Source organism: Trachypithecus francoisi, unplaced genomic scaffold (assembly GCF_009764315.1).
Source record: "Trachypithecus francoisi isolate TF-2019V2 unplaced genomic scaffold, Tfra_2.0 Lachesis_group8, whole genome shotgun sequence".
Taxonomy (NCBI): domain Eukaryota; kingdom Metazoa; phylum Chordata; class Mammalia; order Primates; family Cercopithecidae; genus Trachypithecus; species Trachypithecus francoisi.
Window position 1 is genome coordinate 105,095,128 of NW_022681473.1, and position 26,661 is coordinate 105,121,788.

Below are 26,661 nucleotides of genomic sequence, written 5' to 3' on the forward strand. Positions count from 1 at the left end.
TTTGCAGGATGCTATACACAACTACACAGAAGTGCAGACAATAGTTTCTTGGACCAGGAGTCAAAAAGGACAGTTTTAATACATTAGTCAAGCAGACAGGGCTATACTTCATAAATAAATATACATTATCTGGGGATAAGTGTTTAAAAATTCTTTACTCATGTAATACAAAACAGGCTTGGGGATCAGTCTTGAAGCATGAACCCAGTGGGCCATGCTGAGGGGGTTGCAGTACAGGCCCAGAAAGGAAAGCTGGCTGGGGCTCTGAGGGCTGGTGGAGAGGACACGGCTGATAGGGCTTCACTAGGTGGAGGGCCCCAGGGGTACCCCCTACACAACCCTGCCTTGGCTTCTAGTCCCATTCGGTGTATCTCACACTGCACTGCACAGCCCTGCCCCACCCTGGTGTCAGCAGGCATTCAGAAAGTCTCACACTTCTCCAGTGAACACTGCCAGGATAGCCCTCTCAACTTCCACCCAGCCACCTTCTGCCCATTTGTTTTCTTCAATTCCACCACTAGCCACCCTACCCAGTCCCTTAGCCTGACAAGACCCAAGTGTCTCCATCCTACGCTGCAGGGCAGTTAAGCAGGATCAGATGCCAGTGCCAGTGGCCTGCTCTGAGCTTTGGCCTCTCTCTGCAGTTGTAGCTAATAGAACAAATACAGTCATTGTGGAGTTGAGCTCAAAATATTCAGAGCTCAGGTTTCAGAGTCTGGCCTGGGTTTGACACCTGCCTCTTAGAAACTCTACTTCTGGCCAGGCACGGTGGCTCACGCCTGTAATCCTTGCACTTTGGGAGGCCGAGGTGGGTAGATCATGAGGTCAGGAGTTTGAGACCAGCCTGGCCAACATAGTGAAACCCCGTCTCTACTAAAAATACAGAAAGTAGCCAGGCATGGTGGCATGCAGCTGTAGTCCCAGCTACTCAGGAAGCTGAGGCAGGAGAATAGCTTGAACCTGGGAGGCAGAGGTTATAGGGAGCCGAGATCATGCCATTGCACTCCAGTCTGGGCAACAGAGTGAGACTCCATCTCAAAAAAAAAAAAAAAGCTCTGCTTCCTTCTGGAAGTTACCTAGCCTCTGTGAGGCGGTTCTGTCACCTGTAAAATGGGGATAATTTTGTTTATCTTAATTATCCCCATTTTACAGACTAGGAAAACAAGCATTGGAAGTACCAATACTAAACTGAGGTGAACACACAAAATAAGCAGCTTTTTTTTCTCTTCACAGTTGGAAACACTGCCATTTGCCTTAAAAAGAAGTGCATTAAAAAAAGTGTTTTGTTGTTTTTTTTTTTGAGACGGAGTCTCTGTCTCCCAGGCTGGAGTGCAATGGCGGGATCTCGGCTCACTGCAAGCTCCACCGCCTGGGTTCACACCATTCTCCTGTCTCAGCCTCCCGAGTAGCTGGGACTACAAGCACCCGCCACCATACCCAGCTAATTTTTTGTATTTTTTAGTAGAGAGAGGGTTTCACCATGTTAGCCAGGATGGTCTCAATCTCCTGAGCTCGTGATCCGCCCGCATCGGCCTCCCAAAGTGCTGGGATTACAGGCGTGAGCCACTGTGCCCGGCCAAAAAAAATTTTTAATAGGAATAAAGCCAAGTAGTCTTAACTACCACTGCCCTAAATGTAAGCAGAGGCACCATTTTCTGCAGTGTGCATCAGGCACATACCCCAGGTATACAAAGAAGGAAATAGACTGATGTTAGAATGAAAGTGCTGCCATCATTAAAGCTTTCAGTTGGCCAAGTCAACTGCCCTTCATACTTGCTCCCAACACTCACCTCGCTCCTCCACTCACTCATCACGACACAGACGTAATATTCAGTATCTACCTATATGTTCATCCACAGGTCTAATGACTGAACATGGCTGCATTTCACATACTTGACCTATGAAAGCAGGAGGCGTGCCCTCACGCACGAACCACTTTCCTTTTTTAACACAATCACAAAACTTTTCCACCTAGATTTTACTCATGGCTGTGAAACTGAATCCACATGTTCTTGGCACTTTGACTCACCTACCCTGGCTTTAAAGCAAGGCCCTTTCCCTATCTTATTACCTACAGATGTTACCCCTAGTGTCCTAATAGGGTTTGCTCTAAGATGGAGGATTTTAACAGATTTTATTAACCATGTGTCATATGCTAGGGCCTGTGGAGCAAGACTCAGTTAACTATATGCAAGCTCCCATCCTGACACACTTTATGAAATGAGAAAGGAGCTGAGAGATACTTCAAGAGAAGAGTATGAAACTGAAGAATGCCTTGTCATCAAAGGGCAGGAAGTACCTTAGCTGGGTTATCCCGGTCTGGCATCTGGTCCTCAGTCTTTGCAAGTTCAGAAACTCAGGTCATCATTTCCTAGGAACTGGGTGGATTCTGGGAGATTGCCTCACACCAATCAAACTCAAAAGAGATTCAGTAGTAAGTCAGAGTGCGATTTTTTTTCCTTCACAATGGAAAATGAACCTGATACTGTGGTTTATCTTAACAGAGCACACCTACACTATGGGGAAGTCTAGACACCAAATGATAGATCAGAGGGTTGTCTGGTAAACTTAGATTCCCAAGCCAGCTGGAAACATATCTAGAGATAATCTCTTAGGATAGAATAGTTGCCTGTGAGAAGTTTGCTCAAAGTACTGAAGCTTTATAGTTTGAATGAGTCATTTGCTAACCTAAGTCTCCAAATACCTTACTCTCGCCCTCACTTACAGAAAATTAGAGATACAGGTATAGAAGTTAGTCCCACATGATAGTAAGATGCCAAAAAATCTGATATGGGGAGATGTCTGAAAGCAGAACTCTCAGAAACAAATTTAATAAAAAGGGAGGAGGCAAAGTGTGCAAATAAGAAAGATTCAAAGTGAAGGGAAAACCAAGGGTACAGTACCTGGAGAGCCAAGAGAAGGGTTAAGAAGAGATGGTCCACTATCAAATGTGACAGAAAGACATAACATTTGCCAACTGAAAAATCACTTGTGACCTTTGAGAATAGTTTCACAGAGCAATGAGAGTAGATGTCTGATTGCTAAGTCATCTCTAACTCATTCTTCAGAGTTAAGTTTGCAACAGGCTGGGCACGGTGGCTCATGCCTGTAATCCTAGCACTTTGGGAGGCCGAGGCAGGCGAATTGCCTGAGCTCAGGAGTTCGAGACCAGCCTGGGCAACACAGTGAAACCCTGTCTCTACTAAAATACAAAAAAAATTAGCTCGGCGTAGTGGTGTGCGCATGTAGTCCTAGCTACTCGGGAGGCTGAGGCAGGAGAATTGCTTGAACCCGGGAGGCAGAGGTTGCAGTGAGCCGAGATCACACCACTGCACTCCAGCCTGGGCAACAGAGCAAGACTGTCTCTACCAAAAATAAAAAAGAGAAGTTTGCAACACAAAGCAGTAAGGTTTGTGATAACATCTTAATCAATGAACTGGTCTTTATTGAACAAATACCCTGCAGTCTGCACCGCAGGAGTCACCTTTTGTTTGAGAGGCAGGAGACTACAGTGCAAAGAGCACTGGCTGGGAAGTCCAGGGCCTGAGCAGCAGAGTGCTCACTGGTCCTTAACTTTCGGAACAACTGCAGATAGCCTCCTGTCTCTGAATGAATGTGTTTCAACATTTGTAACTGAGAGTGGGGCTAACTGATCAGACACCCCCACTGGCTCTAACCTCACAGCTCTAGCATTTGCAGTTCCCTCTGCCAGGAAATCTCTTTCCCCAGCTACCCACACAGCTCACTCCCTGACCTCCTCCTCAGCTTTGCCCAAATGTCAAATTATCACCTTCTTGTTCAGAAGATCTTCCCTACTCCCGCTTTCCTTGCACAACCCAGCCCCTTCCCTGCTTTACATTACTCCATGACACTAGTCACCACCTGATGTACTGTTTTCCTCATCTGTTTACTGTCATTTCTCCCACCAGACTTTAAGTTCCATGAAAGAGATTTATTTTGTCCTCTGTTCTGTGGTGTGCTTGGCATAAAGTAGATAAGCAAGCATCTGTTGCAGGAATGAATTAAATGCCAGCTGCAATCCCCAAATTACAGTGGATACCCGGGAAAATTTTCTTTGGGAAGCTGAATTCTAACAGCATATCAACAAGGATAGGGTCAATACAGAGGCCAGTGCTGTTTGAAAGTCATCATTTCGGCCGGGTGCGGTGGCTCAAGCCTGTAATCCCAGCACTTTGGGAGGCCGAGACGGGCGGATCACGAGGTCGGGAGATCGAGACTATCCTGGCTAACACGGTGAAACCCCATCTCTACTAAAAAATACAAAAAACTAGCCGGGCAAGGTGGCGGGCGCCTGTAGTCCCAGCTACTCAGGAGGCTGAGGCAGGAGAATGGCGTGAACCCGGGAAGCAGAGCTTGCAATGAGCTGAGATCCGGCCACTGCACTCCAGCCCCGGCGACAGAGCGAGACTCTGTCTCAAAAAAAAAAAAAGAGAGTCATCATTTCAATGGTAACTCCTACACTTGTGCTGGACTCGGTCTCCCCTCAGGAGACTCCTTTCCTGTTGAAAGTCAGTATTTTATATACTTGAAACCAACAACCAAACTCCAGGTGTAACTTTATTCCACCTTCTCCAACTTCAGAGTTCTAACCTTAGAGGACAGAGCATTAAGTGGAGGGAGGGTAAGGACTTGCTATGAAAAAAGTGGTAATAATGACATACCCCTGGTTCATTTCTGGGTTTCCTCCTAGGCCAATTCAAAACTTCCAAAATAAGGTCAAGTAACACAATAGGCTCACACTTACATCACAAACTGTTTAGAAAGTGTGCATAGATCTCTGACTCAGACCAGATGTCCTCCCCACCATGGGCAAGGGCTGGTGGGGAGGACACTCCCAGCCTTCTTCTGATACTAATAAATAACCTACAGAAAGAGCAGCACTGGCGGCTGGCCCTTGAGCCCCCACTGCTACCGCTGTGAAGCGAGGCCTGCCTCATAGCCCTCTGTCTTCATGTCATTGAGCCCTAGCTCCTCATTTTGGTCAAAGGTGCGCTTGTAATGCTCCACCTTCATCTCAGGATCATCTTCAGGTGCATACACATTCTGCAAGGTCAAGGACAGACAATCAGTGCCGCCGTGCCACTCCCCCTCCCTACAGGCAGCTTCCAATTCCCACTTTCCCAAGAACATCATGAGTTTTTGGGTTTTTCTTCTTATTTTTATTGGCCTCCAATTTCCCACAGCTAGACTGAACTAGTGGGTAACAACAGAGCCCACATGCGCCAGGGGTGGAAGACCGCAGCCCTAGAATGAGGGAACGATCCACCTATTTTGTAATATCTGCACCTTCTTATAAAAAGTATAGCAATGGTCTTAATCTTGGAAAAGAACTTAGAAGTTTTGCCTGACCCATGGTAAGCATTCAATCAATGTTAAAGGCACATCAATCACTGGACTATCTCCTCAGTCAACTTAAAGCCTATCAGTTTCCTATCTTGGCCTCTCGATGAGGCACCATTTCTCCTCACTCCATAATCAGATGTGCAAAATGAAAACTCCAGAACTGGGACAAGAGCTAGAATACAGAAAAAGAGGAGCCTCAGAGTATCCTTTTTTTCCTTCTTTACATACACTTAAAAAAAAAGAAATCCTCTCCCACACCCCCCTCTTTTCTCCCTTATGTATCTTCTAACTTCGCCTCCTTGGTAAAAAGTAGTCCATTTAGAATCAAGTCTTTCAGTTTCTAGGGAAATGATACATATTCAAGGAAGATCAGAAAATGTATCTCTATGAAACATCAGGGAAGGTCTACTATACCTGCAAGTAACTGTTTCCTGCTGGATCATCCATAATAAAGTGGGCCTTCATGTTACCTTCGATGATCTAAAGGAGAGAGGGAACACAGCAAGTAAATTTTACATAACCTCTGTAAAAAGGGGCTATGTCTGCCAGACAAGAACCAACCCAATTTATATTACAGAATCCCCAAAAGTTTTAAGAATTGGTGAAATTAGGTAGCTCTGAAAGTAGAGGGGAAAGGATCTAAAACAAGGACTGTTAGAAAAGCCAACATCACCAAGCTGTGGACTGGGGGGTGCTGGCCCAGTTGAAGGTAGAGGGAAAGGAATCAAGAACACTGAGGTTAAATGAATGTAAGCTTATGGAAAACAGAATACGTATACACCCCAGCCCCCTTTCCACAGCTCTCAGAACACTGCCAGCCAAGCCTTTACCCTCAGGCCAGGAAATGCAACAACCACGGAGTGGAATCTGACTAGCCCAAGAGGAAAGACCTAACAATTCTGGCATTGGAGGCCACCTCAACAAAACAACTAAGCTAAATTCCCCTGTAATAAGCCCCATGTCAACAAGGCTCACCCCCTACTCAGGTGTTTAGTCAGCTACTTGTAAGATGACAATGATTATCAGACATCTGAGCAAAGCCCTTAACATTGAAAGATGGGAAATCAAATGGGAAAAAAGAGGATGCAAGGAGAATAAAATGTCAAAAAATATCCAACATCAGTATCAAGAAGTGCTATATAAATTACACGCTGAAAATTTTCTTTAAATAATAATAATTCTCAAGAAGAAAAAAATACTACATCCTTAAGACAGGATGCTATTTTTTTAAAATCTCCTTGGAAAATAAAAGTTTTAGTGGAAATGAAAACCTCAATTGAAGGGTTGAAAAATAAAGTTGAGGGAATCTCCTAAAGTAGAATAAAAAAACCAAGAAACCAAGAATAGAACAAAAAAAAAAAAAGTAAATTATAGAAGACCAGACAAGTAAGTCTAATATCTAAAATCTAGGAGTTCTCAGAAAGGACAGAAAAAAAAATCAGAAAAAAGATAATCTTCAATAGAATCATTCATGAAAGCTTCTTAAAACTGAACCACATGAGTTTCCCAGACTGAAAAGATCCACAGATCCACCAAGTGCTTAGCCCAGTGGGTAAAAATTGACCCACACCAAGGCACATCCTGAAATTTTTTCACATCAAAGGAGACAAAGAGATCACAAGACTAGGTCACATATAAAAGACCAGGAATCAAAATGGCTTCAGACTTCTCAATAGCCAAACTGGAAGACTGTAATGCAATGTCTTTGCCAAACTGGAAGACCACAGCGCAGTGTCTTTGAAAATTATTTCTATCCTAGAATCGTATTCCCAGCCAATAATCACTTTAGTGTGATAACAGAATAAAGAAATGTTCAGACGTAGAAGGTCCCAGAAATTTTATTTCCCATGTGCTTTGTCCCAGGAAGCTACTGGAGGAGATGCTCTAACAAAATAAAGGAGAAAAACAAGAAAGAAGACATGGAATATAGAAAACCAGAATAGGGCTGGGCACAGTGGCTCATGCCTATAATGCCAGCACTTTGGGAGGCCAAGGCAGGCGGATCACGAGGTCAGGAGTTCGAGACCAGTCTGGCCAACATAGCGAAATCCTGTCTCTACTAAGAATACAAAAAATTAGCCACGCGTGGTAGTGTGCGCCTGTAATCCCAGCTACTCGGGAGGCTGAGGCAGGAGAATTGTGTGAACCCAGGAGGCAGAGGTTGCAGTGAGCTAAGATTGCGCCACTGCACTCCAACCTGGGCAACAGAACAAGACTGCTTCCAAAAAAAAAAAAAAAGAAAAAGAAAACCAGAAGAATGCCCAACATGATGGTTAGATGTTCAAAAAGTGGGCTGGGCGCGGTGGCTCAAGCCTGTAATCCCAGCACTTTGGGAGGCCGAGATGGGCGGATCACGAGGTCAGGAGATCGAGACCATCCTGGCTAACACGGTGAAACCCCATCTCTACTAAAAATGCAAAAAACTAGCCGGGCGAGGTGGCGGGCGCCTGTAGTCCCAGCTACTCGGGAGGCTGAGGCAGGAGAATGGCGTGAACCCGGAGGCGGAGCTTGCAGTGAGCAGAGATCCAGCTACTGCACTCCAGCCCGGGCGACAGAGCAAGACTCCGTCTCAAAAAAAAAAAAAAAAGATGTTCAAAAAGTGGCAAGACATGAGCATGCAGCCTCTTGTTCACTGGATCCTAAGTAATGACTGGCCAGTGACCTCTTACCTGGTCCATCTTCTGGCTAAACTCCTGCAGTCTCTCTTTCTGGCAAGGATTTGAACTGTCACCCAGTGTGAAAGGATTTTTGGTCACCTGCAATAAATGATATCCAAATTGTGTGAATACTGGCTTTATATTTGTTAGGCCTGACCATAAACTACGCAGGGGGTGGCAGTGGGTGCCCAGTCAGGGAAACTTGGTTTCCATTTAGCCCACACCACCTTTCTGACCAAGGCAGTCGCTACTAGGAGTCTATGGGATAATGTGCCAAGATAACAAAACTGGCAATGTAAAACAAAAACTGAAACATGTTCTTAGAATATGATCTCTAATACTAATTTGGAGAAGAAATGCAAAGAAAAAGTACAATTTACAAGTACAAAATGCCCAACAGAGAATCAAGTGAAATAATTCATCAAGAAGATAAATATGTGGACTAAGTCAACACATGTATGTTTTTTACGTTGGGAAGTTTTAGGTGCTTAGAAGGACCCTCATCACCTAACTTTCCAGTAAAATAAATGACTTCTCCAAGACCACAAAATAACTATGAAGTCCCAAAGTTAGGCCTGGAATTTCCATTCAACATTTCCCATAAACTTATCTTCACAATCCAAAGTAATATTTAAGTCTCTTCACAATCCAAAATAATATTTAAGTCTCCTAAACCAGCTTTAAGGCAAAGAAACCCACAGTTGCCACCACCGAAAACTAGGATGTTTGAAGTCTTCCAGTCCTTTTTCACACAGCCAAATTGCTCAAAGGTGGTTAACACACTACTCAGGTGACTCACCAGTTCTCGGATGTCTTTCAGCAGCCCTTCCAGTGTGGTGAACTTGCCCCCAAGGACGGCCATTCCCAGTTCAAATTCTAGCTCTGGGATTTCCACACTGCAAGTCTCAGACTGTGAGATGAGAGGTCAGTTTTAAACTTTAAGTGAGAAGCAAAGAAAGCCAACCAGAGGCCTCCTGCTCAATTAATACCAGCAGTGATAGACTGGGGACAAGGGCAGCTGTCCCAGTTTTCTCTGACTCCCTTGTTAAAGCTTGAGACTCACTCCTGTCCATCTGAACCACGGGAATGGATCCAACTTAATAAAGGGAAGCTCAGTCATAGTTTCAAGCTGTCAGGTATCCTGTCATTAGGGGACAGAGAAGAGGACCCAGATAGACACTGGAGGCCAAAAAGCTACCCGGTCATCAGAAAGAGCTAACAGGTCACCTTCTACATCTACATTAATTCCAACCTTGGATTAATCCCCTCTGCTCAGGGGTCCTCAAAGCCAGGGAAGTAGGAGATGCCTCATGGCCCTGAACATTATTCCTAAAAGACAGCTTCACCTAGACAGAGACAGCTTATCTAACTTATGAGGAGGACACTGACTTTCCCAAGCTGACTGTTACCTTGAGGAGGTCTCTGGTCATATCTGAGGGATCTGTGATGTGGAGGGTGATCCTGGTGCCCAAGGGTTCTACCGCTCCTCCAGATTTCACCTGCATAGATAACAGTCAGGAGCAACAGAGAGAAGACCTGAGCCTATCTTGGTACCCAGGAGACGTGGAGTGGAGGCTTGGACCTCCAGTCAGTTAGGCCCACTAATAGCTACCAAAGAAAGAGCCTTCTAAACAGCAGTCACCCAAACCAAAAACACCAAGAGCTGGCCAGGAGCAGCGTCCAACCCTGGTAACATGCCAAAACCTCTCCCAAACTGCCAACAAACTCTGAATTTACCTTAAGAAAAACCTGACTCTTGGGGTTGAAAGAGACTTTTAAGCATTTATTACAGTCCTTTCATCCACTGCATCCAATGTGTGGGTCTCCTTTATAATATTCTGATTAAAGAACTGAATTAGCTTATACTCAGATACACTCAGGAGAAAGGAATTTATAATTCTCCAAGGCAGCTCATTCTATTTTCAGACAGCTCTATTGGGTTCTTCATTGTGAAGTCTAAGTCTGCCACCCTGAACTTCCACACCTCTGAGGAGTGGGTCAAAAGACTTTTCTCTTATATCATCAACCTTTAAAATGTCTTAAACAAGTTATAGAATCTCTAACTTTTCTTTTCTAGGCTACTTCCCGTTCCTTCAAGGGCTCCTTACCCTACACTAGACCTAAGAAAAAGACCCAAGCTGCCCTACACCCCCTGCCCCCAAGTCCTGAAGTATTTAGGAAGAATGATAGTTAAAAGGGGGTTAACCTTAAGCTAGTCTTCTTCCCAAATAATGGTGCCCACCCACCTCATTGGTCCGATGCCCACAGTTCTCGCAGTTGGTAGCCATGATGATAACCTCCTTAAAGTGAGGGATTTCTGGAAAACGGAGTTAAGGAAATCTACTTCCAGGTGAACAGGACCACCATCTGGGGAAAAACAAAGCCAAACCCCACACAAACATATGCTGGTCCCGGAACTGCAGGAAATATTCACAAGAGGCAGCCCACAGAGTGCTCCAGAAGAGGGCAAGTTCCCAACCCATGGCGATCCCTGTTCACACATTTGAAGGCATGGCTCAGACCACATACACACAGTCTAGTGACCATGGCCTAATTTTCTCTTTGAACATAAAACCCAAAGTACACAGTCTAATCAAAGATAATATCCTCCTTATCACTGGGTATAACGCATGTGCTTTCCTTGAAAGGGATGCTCCCAGCCTAATTATAATCTTCATGCCTAAGTCAGAGGAAGAGCAACCCAACTGCTTGGCAAAAGATACGTACTAGCTTCATGTTGGTCTGAGCGGGGGCATTGCATTCTGGGCAGTTTGTGTTGAACTGGAGCACCTGAAACACAACATGGGGACAAAGGGTGAGCCCTCCTCGATGGGATGTTCAGGCTAAAGACACTCAGTTGGTATGCTGGTGGTCATCTATGTTGGTGACGAGGAAGACAGATGCTGAACAGCATCAGTCTCAGCCCACAACTCTGCTCCTTCCTCACCAGTAGCCAGTGTGACTCACTTCATTTCTGAGATCTTCCTCTTCTGGCTTCTCTGCTGGTGCTTCTTCCTAAAATAGCAAAGATGCACATCCCAAGTTGGCAGGTATAACTCAGTGTCCCCAACACCCTGCCCTGGAGTGGGAGAAAATGCTCTGGCTCACTTATGTCAGGTGCCACCTCATCGGTTAGAGAAACCACAAAGTAAAGCTCCAACCAAGGGAAGAACAGGGCTTAAGATAGGATCACAGCCACTGCCATCCTTTCTGTGAAGTTTACCCAAGTCCTGGACATGAGCAAGATGAGAAGCACAAACAAGCTGAGATAGGGCACACAGAGCAGCAGCAGCAGCAAAATAAGTTCCACTGACTCCAAGCAACCCAGAGTGTGCGATAATTCCAGAGCATTCTTCTGGATCCTTCAGTCCACTTACTTGGAGCCCCAGCATCTCTTCCTGATGTCGGGTCCGGTTGTAGTGTGTGATCACCAGGGCATCATCTTTCTGAGGAGCATGTGGGTTTTCCACAAAGCTGTTCCCTGAGGGATCATCAATGATCTAACAAATGGGTGAAGAGAGTCATTGCAAAAGGAAATCACAAACAATCCTACATCACCTACTATCAGACCACTCAGGCACCACAGTGGAAAATCCCAGCAGTCTTAATAGTCCCTCCTCCCCTAATCAAGGGCAAGTCCAGTCTCTCAATACTCACCAGAGTGAAAGGGGAGGCTACTTGCTTTAGCTCCTTTAGTTTGACAATGAACTCATCAATTCTTTCAGCTGTAGCATCTTTGTTTGCCTGCCGTGAACAGAGAGTAAAGCATCAGCCCTGGTGGTGTACTTATGCCCTGCCCCTTGTCATGCCCATGTTACTTCCATTAGGAAGTCACCACCTGTCTCAGTGTGAGTGGAAACTTCAGGTTTCATAATGAGATGTAGCAAACAAGCCTGAAGTTGACGAGTGGTGACAGGCAAGCCTCATTTTTCTCACTCATTCAACCATTTAGCCCGGCCACTCATGCCACGTTAGAGATATAATAGTAAATATATCAGTCCTCTCATGGGACTCCCCAGCCAATTAAGGAGACAAATAACTAAAGATGCAGTTATAGTATATTACTTGTCACAATAAATATAAGAATGCAACAGAATACTCAGGAAACACAGATAACCCAAGGGGATTAGGAAAGGCACTTCAGAGGCAACGTTATTATCGCCTGTCTGATGAGGCCTGAATATATACTGAGAGAGGGAAGTGGAAAAGACAATAATTACAACATATGCAACATCCTAGCAGCTCCAGCACCACCATATGCTTACCCAAAAAGTTTCCAAAATTTAGTCAGAGACTATTCAGACACATGGGACACGCTATAGTCAGACACATATAAGCAATTATTCCTTGAGCCGCTACAATCAGAAAACCCCAGCTTACCCTTCGTGCAGGCTGGTCCTGCTCCAGGCCAGAGATAGCACGGGTGATCAATCCTTCAACAGTGGTCAGAGCTTGTGAACAACAACAAAAGACAAGTGTGACTTAGCCTTAGCTCTGCTATCAAGTGCCTGTATGACCCTGGGCAATTCACTTGAACTCTCTGGGTCTTAATTTCCTCATCCATAAAATGAGAAGGCCAGTGCAAGGTTCCATTCATGTCTGATAACAGTGATGCTAAAATTCTATAATAAACACATTATGGTATTACCATTACTTTCTACCATCTCGAGCTGTTTGACCTAAGCTTCCTACTCATGATAAACCAATGAAGATCACAATGATTACATGGTAGAACCCATACATGGTAGAACCCATACACAAACCATGAGACCTGGCACCAGGGGGTTTGCAAGAAAGAGCGTAAGATTCTGGCTACATGTGAACAGCCCAAATACTCTGATCTTAAACTTACCTCCTTTCTGGCTAAAGGCAGGAATTTCAAAATCTAGCTCGGGAATCCTTGTGGTAGCAGAGTCAGTCTTCACCACTTCTCTATTCATGTCCTGGGCAGAAAGGAATACGTTCAGTACAAAGAGGCTGCAGAACAGCTTCTCCTCAAGTAATAACCAGACTGTCCCCTTTCCATCAGACCCCAGCCCAGCTGTCTCTCCCTCTCGCCACTCCACAGGGTCCAGACTGCTCCTTTCGAATAGTACAGGTGGTGTGAGCCAGGCTGTCCAAATGGTGAGAATACTATTCATAACAACTACTGCTCATTTCATACGCTCAGACATTTACGAAGCATTTTCACAAATCTTATCTCACTTGAGCTGATGACACCACCAGTACCATTTTATAAAAGAAACTAAGGCTAGAAGACATAGGGGGATTTATTTAAGATCAGACCGCCTGGACCAGAGCTCTGACCCCAGTCCCCAATCTCCCTCTAGAATACTGAGGTACCTGCTCTAAGGTCCTCTCACCTCCGGAGCCCTGACGGTCAAAGTGTAGCGTACTCCCTGGTCCTGGACCCTGCCTGCCGACTGGATCTCCGTGTTGTTCCAGCCACAGTGCTCGCAAGAAAAGGAGCTCACGATTATTTCTCTGAAGAAGGGAATCTTGGTGAGCAGGAGGCGCGTCATGCCCTGGTGAAGCAGAAAGCAGCGAAGGAAAAAAATCAGTGAAACTCCCGTTCCCCGCCCTACTATCTCCGGGAGCGTCTCGGGGTCCCCGACAAGGCCCACCTGGCTGGGTCCGACCCCCGGCTAGTCCCGGCCCAAGCCCTACCCCCCCGCCTCACATTGCAGTAACAGTTCATGCATAGCGATTCGATCTCGGTGGGCTGCTGCTCCCCGTCCTCGGCGCTGATGGGCCGGAACAAGTGATCAGGGGCGGGCGGCGGGGCCAGGGCGTGTGACGGGGCGACGGCAGCCCCCGGGGGCCCTGGTTCCACAGCCCCGCTGGCCGCCATGGCCACCACGCGCAATTTGGACCTCTGCTTCCGACTTCCGCCGCTCTAGCGGCCCCACCCCGATCGTCACTTCCGCCAGTTGCCATCAACCCCGCCTCCCTTCTTAAAGAGGCCGCAGACTCCGGGCCTTGGGGAACAATGTCGTCAAGGGCTCCAAGTTCCCAGGTTTACATGGCTCGAACCTTCCATCGCCAGCCAGATCCACCTCAACTCAGCCGTCACTTCCCCCAAGACGTCCTCTTAGAACCAGGGCAGTTTTTTGCTCCTTCACAATAGCTCCACCGCACCGGGTTCTATTGCTCCCTACGTCGGTAGAGCCTTGAGGACAAGGGGCCGGACTTGTCCCTGGGGAATCCCTGAGAAGGTGCGCCCGGAGCCGGGATGCTTGGTTCCAGTGTTGGGCCACATGCTGCTTGCATGCTAGGTCCACCCTCCGGGTGGCTCAGCTTTTTCCCCTCTCAATCCCTGAAGCCTGCTGTCCTTTTGTGTCCTTCCCACTCCCTATTCTGTCCTCATCACTACCTTCCCCAATCCCAGCCTCAAGTACACAGCCCTCATTTCCACCTCCTCCCATCCCCACCATAGCCCACCCCCTTGACCCATGCTTTTCCAGTTTCCTAACAACAACAAAAACACCTTTTATTATTTCTACCTTTCTAGTACTTCTTCTCTCCAGGTGCTGGGTCCACAACCCAGTTCTGTGGCCAACATTGTCAACATCCAGGGTGTCAGGGAAGACCAGCCTGCAGGCATGATGAGCCTTCATATGTGTGGGGCCTGTGCTATGGGGTTGGGGAACAGGCAGGTGCTGAGAACCCTGGGACAGTAGGCTGAGCTGGGAGGAAAGGGGGCTGGACAGGGCAGTCCAAAGACAAGAGACTGTGTTTACCCTTTCCACTTCCTCCACCACACCGCAGTTTCAGTTCCCAGGGGATCTATAGGGAGCATTGGTGCTGCTGAGTGAAAGAGTTTGAGAGTCCCAAGAAGAGAGTCCAGCATAAAAAGAGGCCATTCAAGCTCTAGAACAGCAGGAACAAAGGAGGCAGGCAGCCCACCTCAGGAATTTCAAGTCCCCCAGGGCCACAGGTCTTCCAGACACAGCCTGCATTCCATGCCCACTGTCCTGTGGGGAGCAGGCTAGTGAATAGTGCAGGTGCAGAGGAAGGGTCCATAACCCAGGCCCTCCCACCAGGTTTGACAGACAGCATTGTCTAGCTAGGATTCCTGAAGCAGAGCCCAGTCAGAACCCCTTTGACAGACCTGGACTGGGAGGGGGTCGATGAGAAAGAGCAGCAAGGGAATGGAGTGGGTGATAGGTGTGCTTTGGGGAGAGTGGTGAGGCCACTGCTTTCAGACATGGTCCAAATGAGAGTCACACCAGGCAAACTTCTATCATAAACATCTATTTCATTTGAGCCAGAAGTCTAGGCTTCAGCTTGGGAGTCCAGAGGGAGGGGCTGGAGATGGGGAGAGCACACAGTATGCTCCCCAGAGGGTATAAGGAGCTCCCACAGTTTGGAGGGTTCAGTCCCTTATTTAGGTGTAGAGCTATGTCAGGAAACATGGGCTCTGCCCTCTCCTATCACAGTCCCCACCTTTCATACCCACCAGCATCAGAGCCAGCAGGGATATTCACACACCATCACATGTTCTCCCCATGACATTCTCCTCTTTCTCCCTTCTATTCCCCTGATAGCTGCCATGGCAGCCCTGGGGAGACAAGTGCTCCTCTCTGTGGACCAGCTGTAGCAGTGGCCACCAGGCAGCCAGAAGTGACCAGAGCCAAACTCCAGGACGTAGTGGCACAGGCTTCCAGCATCACCGCAAACAGGCTTGCAGATAATCACCCACACGCATGGTGCCTCTCCCTCCCTACTCCCTCACCCTTGAATGGAGCAACTCATGAGCATTCCCAAATGAGCACTGGAAGGCTGGGTTTGCAAAGCCTGCTGAGTGTAATGCATCCAGATGGGGGAGCCGCAGGAGGCTGGATATGCGGGAGACAGCAGCCCCTTTGGTGGCCTCCCTGTCCTGCACAGGACCTTCCGCCCTCCACCCAACAGGCCACTTTCAAGGACTGAACCATGCTAGAGGCTCAGAGCCAGGGCTCCCCAGACAAGGAGCTGGGAATGGCCCTGGGCAGGTAGACCCTCAGGGCTCCCCCAGGTGGCTGTGGCCTTGGTCATGAAGGCTGTGAGTGATGTCTTCCCACAGGTCATCCAGACGGGCCTGCAGCTTGCTCAGAACCTTGCCACTGTCCGTTTGTTGAAACTCTGGGGTGAAGGCGCTGTGGCCTGGGGGAGGTGGCGCCAGCTGCTGCTGGACTTCCTCAGTCTCCTGGTCGATGGCGCGAGTGAAGGCAGCGATCTGCAAGTAGGTGTCCTGGCGGAAAGCCTGGAGTCGCTGGCGCACCTCCTCGGAGAGCATCTGGGGGTCTGGGCCGGCCCCCTCCTCAGTCCCAGTGCCTGCAAAGGCCCTACTGAGCTCATCGCGCAGCTGGTCCAGGTTCTGCTGGATGCGTGTGTGCAGGGCCTTGGCCTTGAGCGTGAGCTTCTGGGAGAGAACCTGCACGCAGCGACTGAGGCGCGCGGGGCTGGCTGGGGCGTGCGAAGCCACCCGGCGGTGCAGCTCCTGCACGTGGCGCCCGATGCCGCTCACCAGGCTCTCGGCGTACGGGTGGAAGAACTCTCTGAAGCGGCCAGTGTGGTTCACCACACGGCTCTGTAGTTCCTGCAGCAAAGCCCGCGCCTCGTCCACGCCCCCCAGCAGCTGGGCCTTGGTGTCTTCTCCCACCACGCGCAACTGCTCCTGCAGCTCCTGCACGCGCAGCGCCACCTGCTCCATCAGATCCATCGTGTAGGGCTTCAGTTGCTGCCGCAAGCCTTCCAAATTCCAGCCCACCAGCTCGTGCGCTTCTGCCATGTAGGGCTGGAGGCGCGCCTTCACCTCCTCCAACTCCTCCTGCAGCTGCTGCCGCATGCCCACCGGGTCCTGTGGGAGCCAAGGAGCCTCGCTCCCACTCAGAGGCCCGAGCTTTTCCAGGAACTTGTTCATATTGTTGAGGTCTTGCTCAAGGCTGTCTTTCAGGCTCCTGGGGAAGGGGACAGATATCCAGGTCATCAGACTGTTAGCCCCCATCATCTCCTTTATCCCCAAGTCATCGGTCACTGATCCTCTGGGGGAACCAAGGGCGCAGGGCGTTGGCCCCAGAGTCAAGGGCTCTTGTCCTGACCCTAGCCAGTCACAACTCCTCACGCACGAAGCACAAACACATCGCACATGCAAATCCAGACCTACAACACTCTCCAAATAAACAGATGCGCCACATCATCCTTTGATTCTGGGGACGGCAGCAGGCGTCTTCCCGGTTGATCCCAGGTCCCGCGCCTCAGTGGGCAATGGGGCAACAGCTATGGAGTTGTCAAGGTGGGGGCTGCAGGCAGAGGGCGCTGAAGAGCCCAGGATGGCCGGGATCCGCGGGCAGAGCTAGCACCGCTCCTTTCCTCTGTCTCAGCAGCGGCCACAGAGGTTGAGGCAGCAGAGGCAGGGCATCATGGCATGGCCCAGCTGTCTCCTCCCTTCGCCTACTCCCCTTCCCCTGGGCACTCACGCGGGCTCGCGGGCCATCTTCTGCTGATGGATCTGCTCCACCCTGCGTTTGTCCCCGCTTGTCTGACTGAAGTAGTCCCAGAAGCCTTTCCGTGCCTGGGTGGCCGAAAACGCTGCGGAGAGGGACTAGGTAATCAGAGCCTGGCCTCTCCTCCCCAGGGTGGACAGGGCCCTCAGGCCAGCCTCCACCCACACCCCCACGTTGAAGTCAGGGTCGGAGACCCACCTGAAAGAAGAGCCAGAGCCCAGGTGAGCATGGCAGCCATGCTTGCCATTATCTGCTCTGAGAAGACAGGTGGAGGAAGGCCTGGTTAGGGGAAGAAGCAGAGGAAGGGACATGGTGCAGGTGACTTGCCCAGGGGACCTCTCCAGGGGCAACTGCCCGAAATCCTGTTAACCCTTCTTTGGGCTGGGGAGTACAGAGCTGTTGGGGCTCAAGAGGACTGACCTAGGTGAGTCAAGGAGGCTGGGGTGTCTTCCTCAGACACGGGGAGAGGGCATGCCCTTGCCACCTCAGTCACACAGCAGGGAGCGTGGTGCTCTAACCCCTTTGCAAAGGTCCCAGACCCCAGGAGCAGCTCCCTAGGCCACTTCTACCACCTCTCCCCTGCCCACCTGTCTCCCTCCCTCCCATTTCATGGTGGGAAAAACTGAGGGCAAAGATGCAACTCTGCCAAAGTGTTCCAAGACGACGTCTTAGGGGCCACCCCAGGCTCTCCCCTGAGGCCACCTGCAATACCCTCCCTTAGGACTGCAACCCCCATCCCTCTGCCCCAGCTGCTCACCTGCTCACGTCTGGGCACAGAGAGCAGACATTCTGCTTTATACTCCAGAGCCCTGGGCCTCTGGCACCAATTGCTCTGAGTAAATACCACGTGGAAGTTCAAAAGAAGTTGACCTCAGCTGCCTCCCAGCACTCACCTCCTGCCCTTTCCCTGGCACCCAGAGGGTTAATGAGTGCCCTGGTATCAGGGGCTACCCCAGTAGAGAAGTGCTTCCCAGAAGCTTTACTGGGAATGGGTCTGAACTCCTCACCCAGTTTCCCCCAAACCCCATGACCTTTAACCTTCCCACTGACCTGCTGGCTGGCCCACCAATAGAGAAGAACCTGTATGTCTGCCAAGGGCCCCTCTCTTACACAACTACCCAGAGGCACTGTGTCCCAGCTGGCAAGACAGACAGTGTCCAGCTGCCAGCCAGAACCTGAGCAGCCCCTGACAGCTCCACTACAGGCTCCTCAGGCATCCTGGGGAGAGCCGGCATTCACAGGGTTAAAGACCCAACCACGTCCCTCTTTGTGAAATAATCCTGGAACAAGCAAGGGAAGCCAGGCAGGGTGAGATGGCAAAAGACATCTGGGCCAGGGACTCTGAGCCCCAGGAACTGGAGTGAAAGTAGGATTTGCCCCATGGGGAAAGGCTGAACTCCACTAGCAGGGCCTCTGAGGAGAGCAAGCCCAAATGCTCAGATCTTCGCTGATGACACACCCACTCCATCTACTGTACTCATACACGCACGTTCACAAGCTCCCGGTTCTTGGTCCTAAATGCATCTTGAATCAATCTCCTCTCCTCCATTTCCACTACAATCATTGCACCAGTTGTCTGTCACTTTGATTACATTCATAGCCTCCAACAGGTCTTTCTGCCACACTCCTGCCCATTTAATTCATCCTCCACTGTGGCTCATCCTGACTCATTTCCAGTCTCATCCGCTGCCACATAAAACCACAGCATTCCCTGAGCCTTAATACAGACTCTTCCCTCGGCTTGAAATAGCCTATCCCCTGGTGAATGTATATTCATTTTTTAGAGTTAGTTTGTATTAGTTAGAATTAGACTTGGCTGCAAGGGACATATTGTGTGTATATACACACACACACACAAGATACTGCTCTTACCACTCGTACTGACATCCCATTGGCCACAAGTTAGTCACATGGCTACACTTAGCTGATATGTGTGTGTGTGGGTGGGTGTGTGTGTGTGTGTATATATATATATATATATATATATATATATATATGCAAGAGAATAGCTTAAACAAAATGGAGTCTTATTTCTTTCTCATGTGAATGTAGGCCAGCCAGGGCTGCTTCTATCTTGTTGCACTATTATCGTCAACAAGACGCTCATGTCCAAGTTCCAGCTGCTTCACCTCCAGCCACCAAGTTCACCTCCCAGGGAACAGGAAGGAGGAAAAGGAGAAGGACATGCTCCCTCCTTTTAAAGACACATCCCAGATGCTGCTATTATCCCTCGTACTGACATCCTATTGGCCACAACTTAGTCACATGGCTACACTTAGCTGAAAAGGAGGCTGGGAAATACAGTTTTTATTTTGGATGGCTGTATGCCCAGCTGAAAAAGGACTCTGTTAGGAAGAAGAGAAGAAAGGATGTGAGGGGACAGTAGTAGCCCCTGCTGCACAGCTCCAGTGTCACTCTGAACGCCCTCTTCTACCTTCACGTTTTTCTGCTCTGGAGATAAACTGATTCCACACCATTCACACAACACTGTATATTCCTGAATTATAGCACTTACTGTCTCACCGCACAATAATTTGTTGATGACTCTGAGAGCTCTTTGAGTGCAGGGGCTTTTCTAATTCATCTCTATATCCACTAGTATGTTTTGCACAGTGCCTAATATATACAAAGTTGAGTGAATTCAATCATTCATTTAATTTAGGAACTGAGGTTTGAAGAGATCAAGTGGTCTGTCCATCATCACACAGTAAGAGCTGCAACCAGGATCAGAACCCAGGTGCTTGGCTCTGGTGGTTCAAGAGAGCAGACTATGACCAAGTCATGAAGGGCCTTGTGCAAGCAGTCACTGTAAGGTACATGATGGAGAGATCACTCAGGAGGGTGGCCAGACAGAAGGCAGAGGAACTATTTAGGGCTATTTTGGTAATTCGAGTGAGAAATGAAGACCTGAAGTATGGCATGGTAGTGGCGGTTGATAGGTAAGTATATATTAAGGGCTACTAAGGCAGCAGAGTTGATAGCACTTGGTGACTGATTGGATGAGGAAGGTGAAGGAGAGGAAAAAATCCCAATGATTCCCAGGTTTCTGAGCAATTAGGGGGATGATTTTTTCTTTCACCAACAGCAGGAGCCTCCTAAGGAAAAGCAGGTTGGGACAGGAAGTGAGAGCTCAGATTAACAGGAGTCCTAACTTGAACCTAAGCTGGGTTTCAGACAGGCATAGGGCAAGCCCAGTTGAGGTCTGTTTGCATAATGGCTAAGAAGCCTCCTAAGAGAAAATTCATTTGAAAGGAAAAAAGCAACGGGAACTACCATCCAATCACAAAACTACAGTCATCAAAGGAGAAGAGAGACTCAGAGTATTTGGGAAGGGTACATTTCCAGGGGATGAAAAAATATGGGAGTGGAGAGCCACTGAAAGTGACTTCAGGTGATCACTTATACCCACAGGCTTGTGTTACCTTGTGCCCAAAGGCTGTCCACTGGAGATGTTCTGGCAGTTGGATACAGATATCTCAAGCCCAGGAGAGAAGTCTCGGCCGGAGACGGAGTTTTGGGAGTCATTGGCAGATAGGGGCAGTGGAAGACTTGGGAGTAGATGAAATCTCTAGGGAAAGTGCATGCCAGGAGAAAAGAAAAACACTGAGGTCAGAAAACGTCAGTATTGGCCAGATGCAGTGGCTCACTGCTGTAATCCCAACACTTTGGGACACCCAGGCAGGTGGATCACTTGAAGCCGGGAGTTTGAGACCAGCCTGGCCAACATGGTAAAACCCTGTCTCTACTAAAAATACAGAAAAAAAAAAAAAATAGCCAGATGTGATGGCACACGCCTGTAATCCTAGCTACTCGGGAGGCCGAGGCTGGAGGAGTGCTTGAACCTGGGAGGGAGAGGTTGCAGTGAGATAAGATTGGGCCACTGGACTCCACCCTGGGTGACAGAGCAAGACTCTGTTTCAAAAACAACAACAAAAAAGAAACCTTTGGCGGAGAAAAGTAATGTTCTCCAAAGATCCATGTACTGTGCTGTACTTCCCAGACTCCTTTGCAATTAGATTGGGGTCATATAGTTAGTTCTGGCCAATGGGCTGTGAACAGAAGAAAATGGGTTACTTCTGTTTGAGGATAATGAAGAGTGGATGTGAGTTCTCCATACTTTTTCCTTCCTTCACCTACAGTGGAAGCAAAGAACTCCAAGCTGGCACCATTGCAAGAGGGAGAGGGTCTATATTCTGAGTTAGTGCTTGGAGCAGCACCTCCCACCTAAAAGAGGGGCAAAGAAGTAGAAGTATAATCAAAATAAAGAAGAATCACAGAAAGAAAATATATTAGTTAAATTATATATGGCTGCTCTGAGAGACCCAAAATAACAGTGGCTTACAGAAGTTAAAAAATGTATATTTTCTCCCGTACAAAACTTCACACTGGTATGGAAGCACTGCTCCACAAAGCTGTCCAGGGTCCTAAGTTCCTTCTGTCTGGAGGCTCTAATATCCCTATGTCATGATTCTAACTGAAAGAAGCCAGTCACAGAAGGACACATACTGTGATTCCACTTATATGAAGTACCCAGAGTAGTCAAATTTATAGAGACACAAAGTATAATTCTGGTTTCTAGGAGAAATGAGGAAGGAGAAGGTATTGGTTAATGGGTACAAGTTTCTGTTTGGGAAGATCAAAGATTTTTGGAGCTAGATAGTGGTACACAACAGTGTAAATGTACTTAATGCTACTGGACTGTATACTTAGCTACAATGTACAATAGCTACAATGGTAATTTTTATATTACATATATTTTACCACAATTTAAAAAGAAATTTCTCATACTCTAATGGTTTTTTGCTGATAACCCAAACTTAAAGAGCCTGTGCTGTAAAATACAACTGCGTTAGATTGTCTTCTTGCAAGTGAGCATTATCACTGCCCTTTCTAAGGTCTTTTAAGAGATGCAGAGGGAACAGTTGGAACTATGAATACATTTTCTAGAATCCCTTCTCTCTATGAGCTTAGGTTAGAGTCAGCCAGTGTGAGACGGAGGAGGAGAGGCCATTATGTTTCAATGCCAGTTGCAGACAGGAGCATGGACAGGTTTGGAGTTTAAAGCGCTTCTGGATGACCTTCCTAGGAATCGCATGCATTGATATTGCAGGCATAATAAGGTGAGCTTCCCATTTGTAGCCACTTACCAATGAGCATTTGAGAGTCACTCCTTCTGAACTGGAAACCAAGATGGTCACTCCTCCAGCCCCTCCAAGAGTTGGATAAACCTTTAATTTTTTGCTTTAAAGCCTTTCGTACTTGAAATACATGGAGTGGCTTTTGTTTTTCTGCTGAACCTAGATTGATACAATGGGTAGACGCAAGACACATTCATGCTTCCCTGTTTGGTGGCATCTTATAGTTTCAGTGTTGAACATGGTTTGGATTGGTCGGAGGTATATGTATATGTGTATGTGGTATGTGCTTTGTGTATGAAACCATTTGAAATAATTATAGCCAACATAACACTTCACCCTAAATACTTCGACATACCTTGTGAAAAATGAGGACTCTTTTACAAAAAAAAAAAAAATTATCATACCTTTGAAAATTAACATAATTCCTTAATGTCATCTAACATATGCTACATATTCCAATTTTCCCCAAAATGCTTTTATAGTTGTTTTTCTGTCTCTTTAAATTCAAGCTCTAACACATCTCATCTGGTTGTTATCCCTCTTTAGTTCTTAAATTTAGAACAGTTTTCCCAACCCTACCATTTGTTTTCATGACATTGATTTTTTTTTTTTTTTTTGGAAGAGTGCAATGAGGATATCTTGTAAAATGTCCCACATTCTGGATTTGAGTGATTATTTTCTCATGATTAGATTAAGGTTACACATTTTTGGCAAAAATACTTACTCGGTGATATCTGGCCCTTATTACTGCATCCTAGCTGGAGGCATGAACTGTTAGGTTGCACTCTATTTGGTGATGCTAAGTTTGGTCACTCAGTTAAAGTGATAACAATCAGATTTCTCCATGGTTAGTACAGTTTGGTTTTTTAAGTTTTTTTAAATTGAGACGGAGTCTCGCTCTGTCGCCCAGGCTGGAGTGCAATGACATGATGTCCGCTCACTGCAAGCTCCGCCTCCTGGGTTCACGCCATTCTCCTGCCTCAGCCTCCTGAGTAGCTGGGACTACAGGCGCCCGCCACCTTGCCTGGCTAATTTTTTTTGTATTTTTAGTAGAGACGGGGTTTCACTGTGTTAGCCAGGATGGTCTTGATCTCCTGACCTTGTGATCCGCCCGCCTCAGCCTCCCAAAGTGCTGGGATTACAGGCGTGAGCCACTGTGCCTGGCCTGGTTTTTCAAATTATTGATAAGTAATTTGTAGAGCAGTACTTTGAAGCCGTGTGAGCAACCCATTCTGCAACAATTTTTCACCCAATGGTTTTAGCATTCATTGATGATCTTTGCCTGAGTCAAATATTATCCTGAGAGTTGCCAGATAGTGATTTTTTAAAAATTCTTGGCCAGGTGCAGTAGCTCATGCCTGTAATCCCAGCTCTTTGGAAGGCTGAGGTGGGAGGATCACTTGAGCTCAGGAATTTGAGACCAGCCTGGGCAACATGGCAAAACCCCGTCTCTACAAACAAACAAACAAAAACAAAAACAAAAAAAGAGAAAACTAAAATAAATTACAAAAATTAGCCTAGTATGGTGGCACATGCTTGTAGTCCCAGCCACTCAGGAGGCTGAGGTGGAAGGACCACCAGAACCTGGGAGGTTGAGGCTGCAGTGAGCCGTGATCACGCCACTGCACTCCAGCCTGGGCAACAGAGTTACCCAAAACAAAATGAAAGCTTAAAGAATTCCATCCTATTTATTATCTAATTTCTTCTGTGAGTAAGAGCTTTTAGGGAACTTGTTCTTAAATCCAAAGACTTTGAACAGATTCCTTCCACGTGAACTTGTTTGTGCTGCTCTTTCTTTGACTGTCGTTTCGTATCACGGTGTTTGCAGACAGCTGCATTTTCAAGAGAGTTGCCCCTCTACTTTGTTTTGTGTTTTTGTTTTTTACTGTCCAAGAATTGCTGACTCAATCTGGATGTGGAGTAAGGAGGATTTTAAAATGTAGACTGGTAAAGGTTAGCGGGTACCTTACTCCTTCCTGCTCAGCAGCGGCAGCTTTGCCGTAAACACCTGGATTAAGCAAGTATATGAGTCTCAAACAGACACTTGATATGCACCAAGTGAGATCTTCTAGAGTCTTTCTCTTGTGACATGTTCTTTAAAACATTAGTGATTTCTCCTTCTGAACAGTAAGTCTTTTTTTTTTTTTTCTTTTAAGGCAGAGTCTCACTTTGTCACCCAGGATGGAGTGCGGTGGCACGATCTCAGCTCACTGCAACCTCCACCCACTGGGTTCAAGTGATTCTCCTGCCTCAGCCTCCTGAGTAGCTGAGATTACAGGTGTATGCCACCATGCCTGGCTAATTTTTGTATTTTTAGTAGAGATGGGGTTTTTTCCATGTTGGCCAGGCTGGTCTCAAACTCCTGACCTGAGGTGATCCACCCACCTCAGTCTCCCAAAGTACTGGGATTACAGGCGTGAGCCACCACACCCAGGCCAAGTAAATCTTGTTACAAATTGTTCTCCTTCCGTCTTGTCTTCTAAGAACTCAGATGCAAACTGTGAGGTAGCAGTCTTTACTTGGTGTTCCTGAACTCCATCTCAGAACACACCAAAGACATCTATATGATTGTGGACCCACTCACATTGTTTCTACTGCTATCACTAGGCCTTAATGGAGGTGTGGGTTTTTTTTAAATCAATATACATCTCAAATACATTTCAGAAAGAAAGGTGTTTATGCTTAACGCAGTGTTAAAACTATCCCAGCAAGAAAGTAGTCACCTGTGTAAGCATTTTTTTTTGTTCGTTTCTTTGTTTGTTTGTTTATTTGCTTTTGAGACAGGGTCTGGCTTTGTCACCCAGGCTGGAGTGCAGTGGCATGATCACAGTTCACTGCAGCCTTAACCTCCCAGGCTCAAACAATCCTCCAGCCCCTACCTCGCAAGAATCTGCGGTTTCTGGGACTACAGGAGTGGTCCCACAACACCCAGCTGATTTTTTTTTTTTTTTTTTTTTTTGGTAGAGAAAGGATCTCTATGTTGCCCAGCCTGGTCTTGGACTCCTGGGCTCAAGCAATCCTCCTGCCTCAGCCTCCCAAAGCACTGGGATTACAGGCATGAACCACCATGCCTGGCCTTTTGTTTGTTTTGAAAGAAGTTCTATTTGTCAAAAAGAAAAAGAATTAAATAGAACATCTAGAAGTTAAAAAAGTATAGTCATTATAATATAAAACACATTTAGCTACAGTTGGAGAGGGAATTAGTAAACTAGAAGGTAGATCTGAGAAAATCACACAGAAAGAATCAGAGAAATAAAAAGGAGGATATTGGCCATGCATGGTGGCTCATGCCTGTAATCCCAGCACTTTGGGAGGCCTAGGCGGGTGGATCACCTGAAGTCAGGAGTTTCAGACCAGCCTGGCCAACATGGTGAAACCCCATCTCTACTAAAAATACAAAAATTAGCAGGGCGTCGTGGTGCATGCCTGTCATCCCAGCTACTTGGGAGACTGAGGCAGGAGAATCACTTGAACCTGGGAGGCGGAGGTTGCAGTGAGCCAAGATCATGCAATTGCACTCCAGCCTGGGCCACAGAGCAAAACTCTGTCTCAGAAAAATTGAATATAAAAAGGAGGGTATGAATAGATGGTAAGAGACGTGGAGGACAGAATGGGAGGTCCAATATATGCCTGTAGGATTTCCGCGAAGGGAACACAGGGACTGTGGAAGAGACGATATTCAAAAGATGATGGCTGAGAAATTTCAAAAATTGAAGAAAGAGTGACCTGAATCCTCAGGTGCAGGAAGCATCCTGAGTCTTGGTAGGAAAAATTAACACACAGCCAAATGAGGACACATCACAGTGAATCTGCAGAACACTGAAGGCAATGGATATCTTAAAATCAACCAAAGAGAAAAACTAATAATCTACACATGAATCATGATTAAACTGGCAACTGATTTATCATCAATGTACCTTCCAAAGACTGAATGGAAATTAATGGCCAATCAAGACTTACACTCAGGTGAACTATTATTTGAGGGGAAGAAGTTAATTTCAGAGAAAGAGAGTT

General features: G+C 47.2%; 2 protein-coding genes across 4 annotated transcripts; both read right to left on the reverse strand.

Annotated features, from left to right (window-relative positions):
- Positions 1 to 4,565: 4,565 nt before the first annotated feature.
- On the reverse strand, positions 4,566 to 14,686 carry ZPR1 (ZPR1 zinc finger). 2 transcript variants are annotated; one of them, XM_033207850.1, is made up of 14 exons: positions 14,525 to 14,686; positions 13,385 to 13,546; positions 12,874 to 12,964; positions 12,402 to 12,472; positions 11,679 to 11,765; positions 11,399 to 11,521; positions 10,989 to 11,036; positions 10,745 to 10,811; positions 10,268 to 10,338; positions 9,431 to 9,520; positions 8,821 to 8,931; positions 8,034 to 8,120; positions 5,779 to 5,844; positions 4,566 to 5,064 (listed from the first exon to the last, which is right to left on the reverse strand). In XM_033207850.1, exons 1-14 carry the CDS (start codon positions 14,636 to 14,638, stop codon positions 4,930 to 4,932), a joined length of 1,323 nt encoding a protein of 440 aa, XP_033063741.1. In that variant the 5' UTR covers positions 14,639 to 14,686; the 3' UTR covers positions 4,566 to 4,929. The 2 variants fall into 2 exon arrangements, with proteins under 2 accessions (XP_033063741.1, XP_033063740.1); XM_033207849.1 differs by lacking the exon at positions 14,525 to 14,686 and adding an exon at positions 13,702 to 13,924.
- A 520-nt stretch (positions 14,687 to 15,206) lies between these two features.
- Positions 15,207 to 18,272, reverse strand: APOA5 (apolipoprotein A5). Of its 2 annotated transcripts, XM_033207851.1 has the most exons (4): positions 17,708 to 18,272; positions 17,483 to 17,594; positions 16,087 to 16,963; positions 15,207 to 15,821 (listed from the first exon to the last, which is right to left on the reverse strand). In XM_033207851.1, exons 1-4 carry the CDS (start codon positions 17,754 to 17,756, stop codon positions 15,753 to 15,755), a joined length of 1,107 nt encoding a protein of 368 aa, XP_033063742.1. In that variant the 5' UTR covers positions 17,757 to 18,272; the 3' UTR covers positions 15,207 to 15,752. The 2 variants fall into 2 exon arrangements, with proteins under 2 accessions (XP_033063742.1, XP_033063743.1); XM_033207852.1 differs by having other exon boundaries at positions 15,809 to 16,963.
- Between the last annotated feature and the right edge of the window lie 8,389 nt (positions 18,273 to 26,661).

Excerpts from the sequence above, each read along its gene's own strand:
- ZPR1 (XM_033207849.1), bottom strand. The coding sequence starts at position 13,872 with ATGGCGGCCAGCGGGGCTGTGGAACCAGGGCCCCCGGGGGCTGCCGTC. Across the intron at positions 12,965-13,384 it reads TGACCGTCAGGGCTCCGGAG|GACATGAATAGAGAAGTGGT; the intron begins GTGAGAGGACCT and ends CTTTCTGCCCAG. Across the intron at positions 10,339-10,744 it reads GACCAACATGAAGCTAGTAC|AAATCCCTCACTTTAAGGAG; the intron begins GTATCTTTTGCC and ends TCCGTTTTCCAG.
- APOA5 (XM_033207851.1), bottom strand. The coding sequence starts at position 17,756 with ATGGCAAGCATGGCTGCCATGCTCACCTGGGCTCTGGCTCTTCTTTCA. Across the intron at positions 17,595-17,707 it reads GGCTCTGGCTCTTCTTTCAG|CGTTTTCGGCCACCCAGGCA; the intron begins GTGGGTCTCCGA and ends CCCTCTCCGCAG. Across the intron at positions 15,822-16,086 it reads TGCAGGCCCGTCTGGATGAC|CAGGCTTTGCAAACCCAGCC; the intron begins CTGTGGGAAGAC and ends CATTACACTCAG.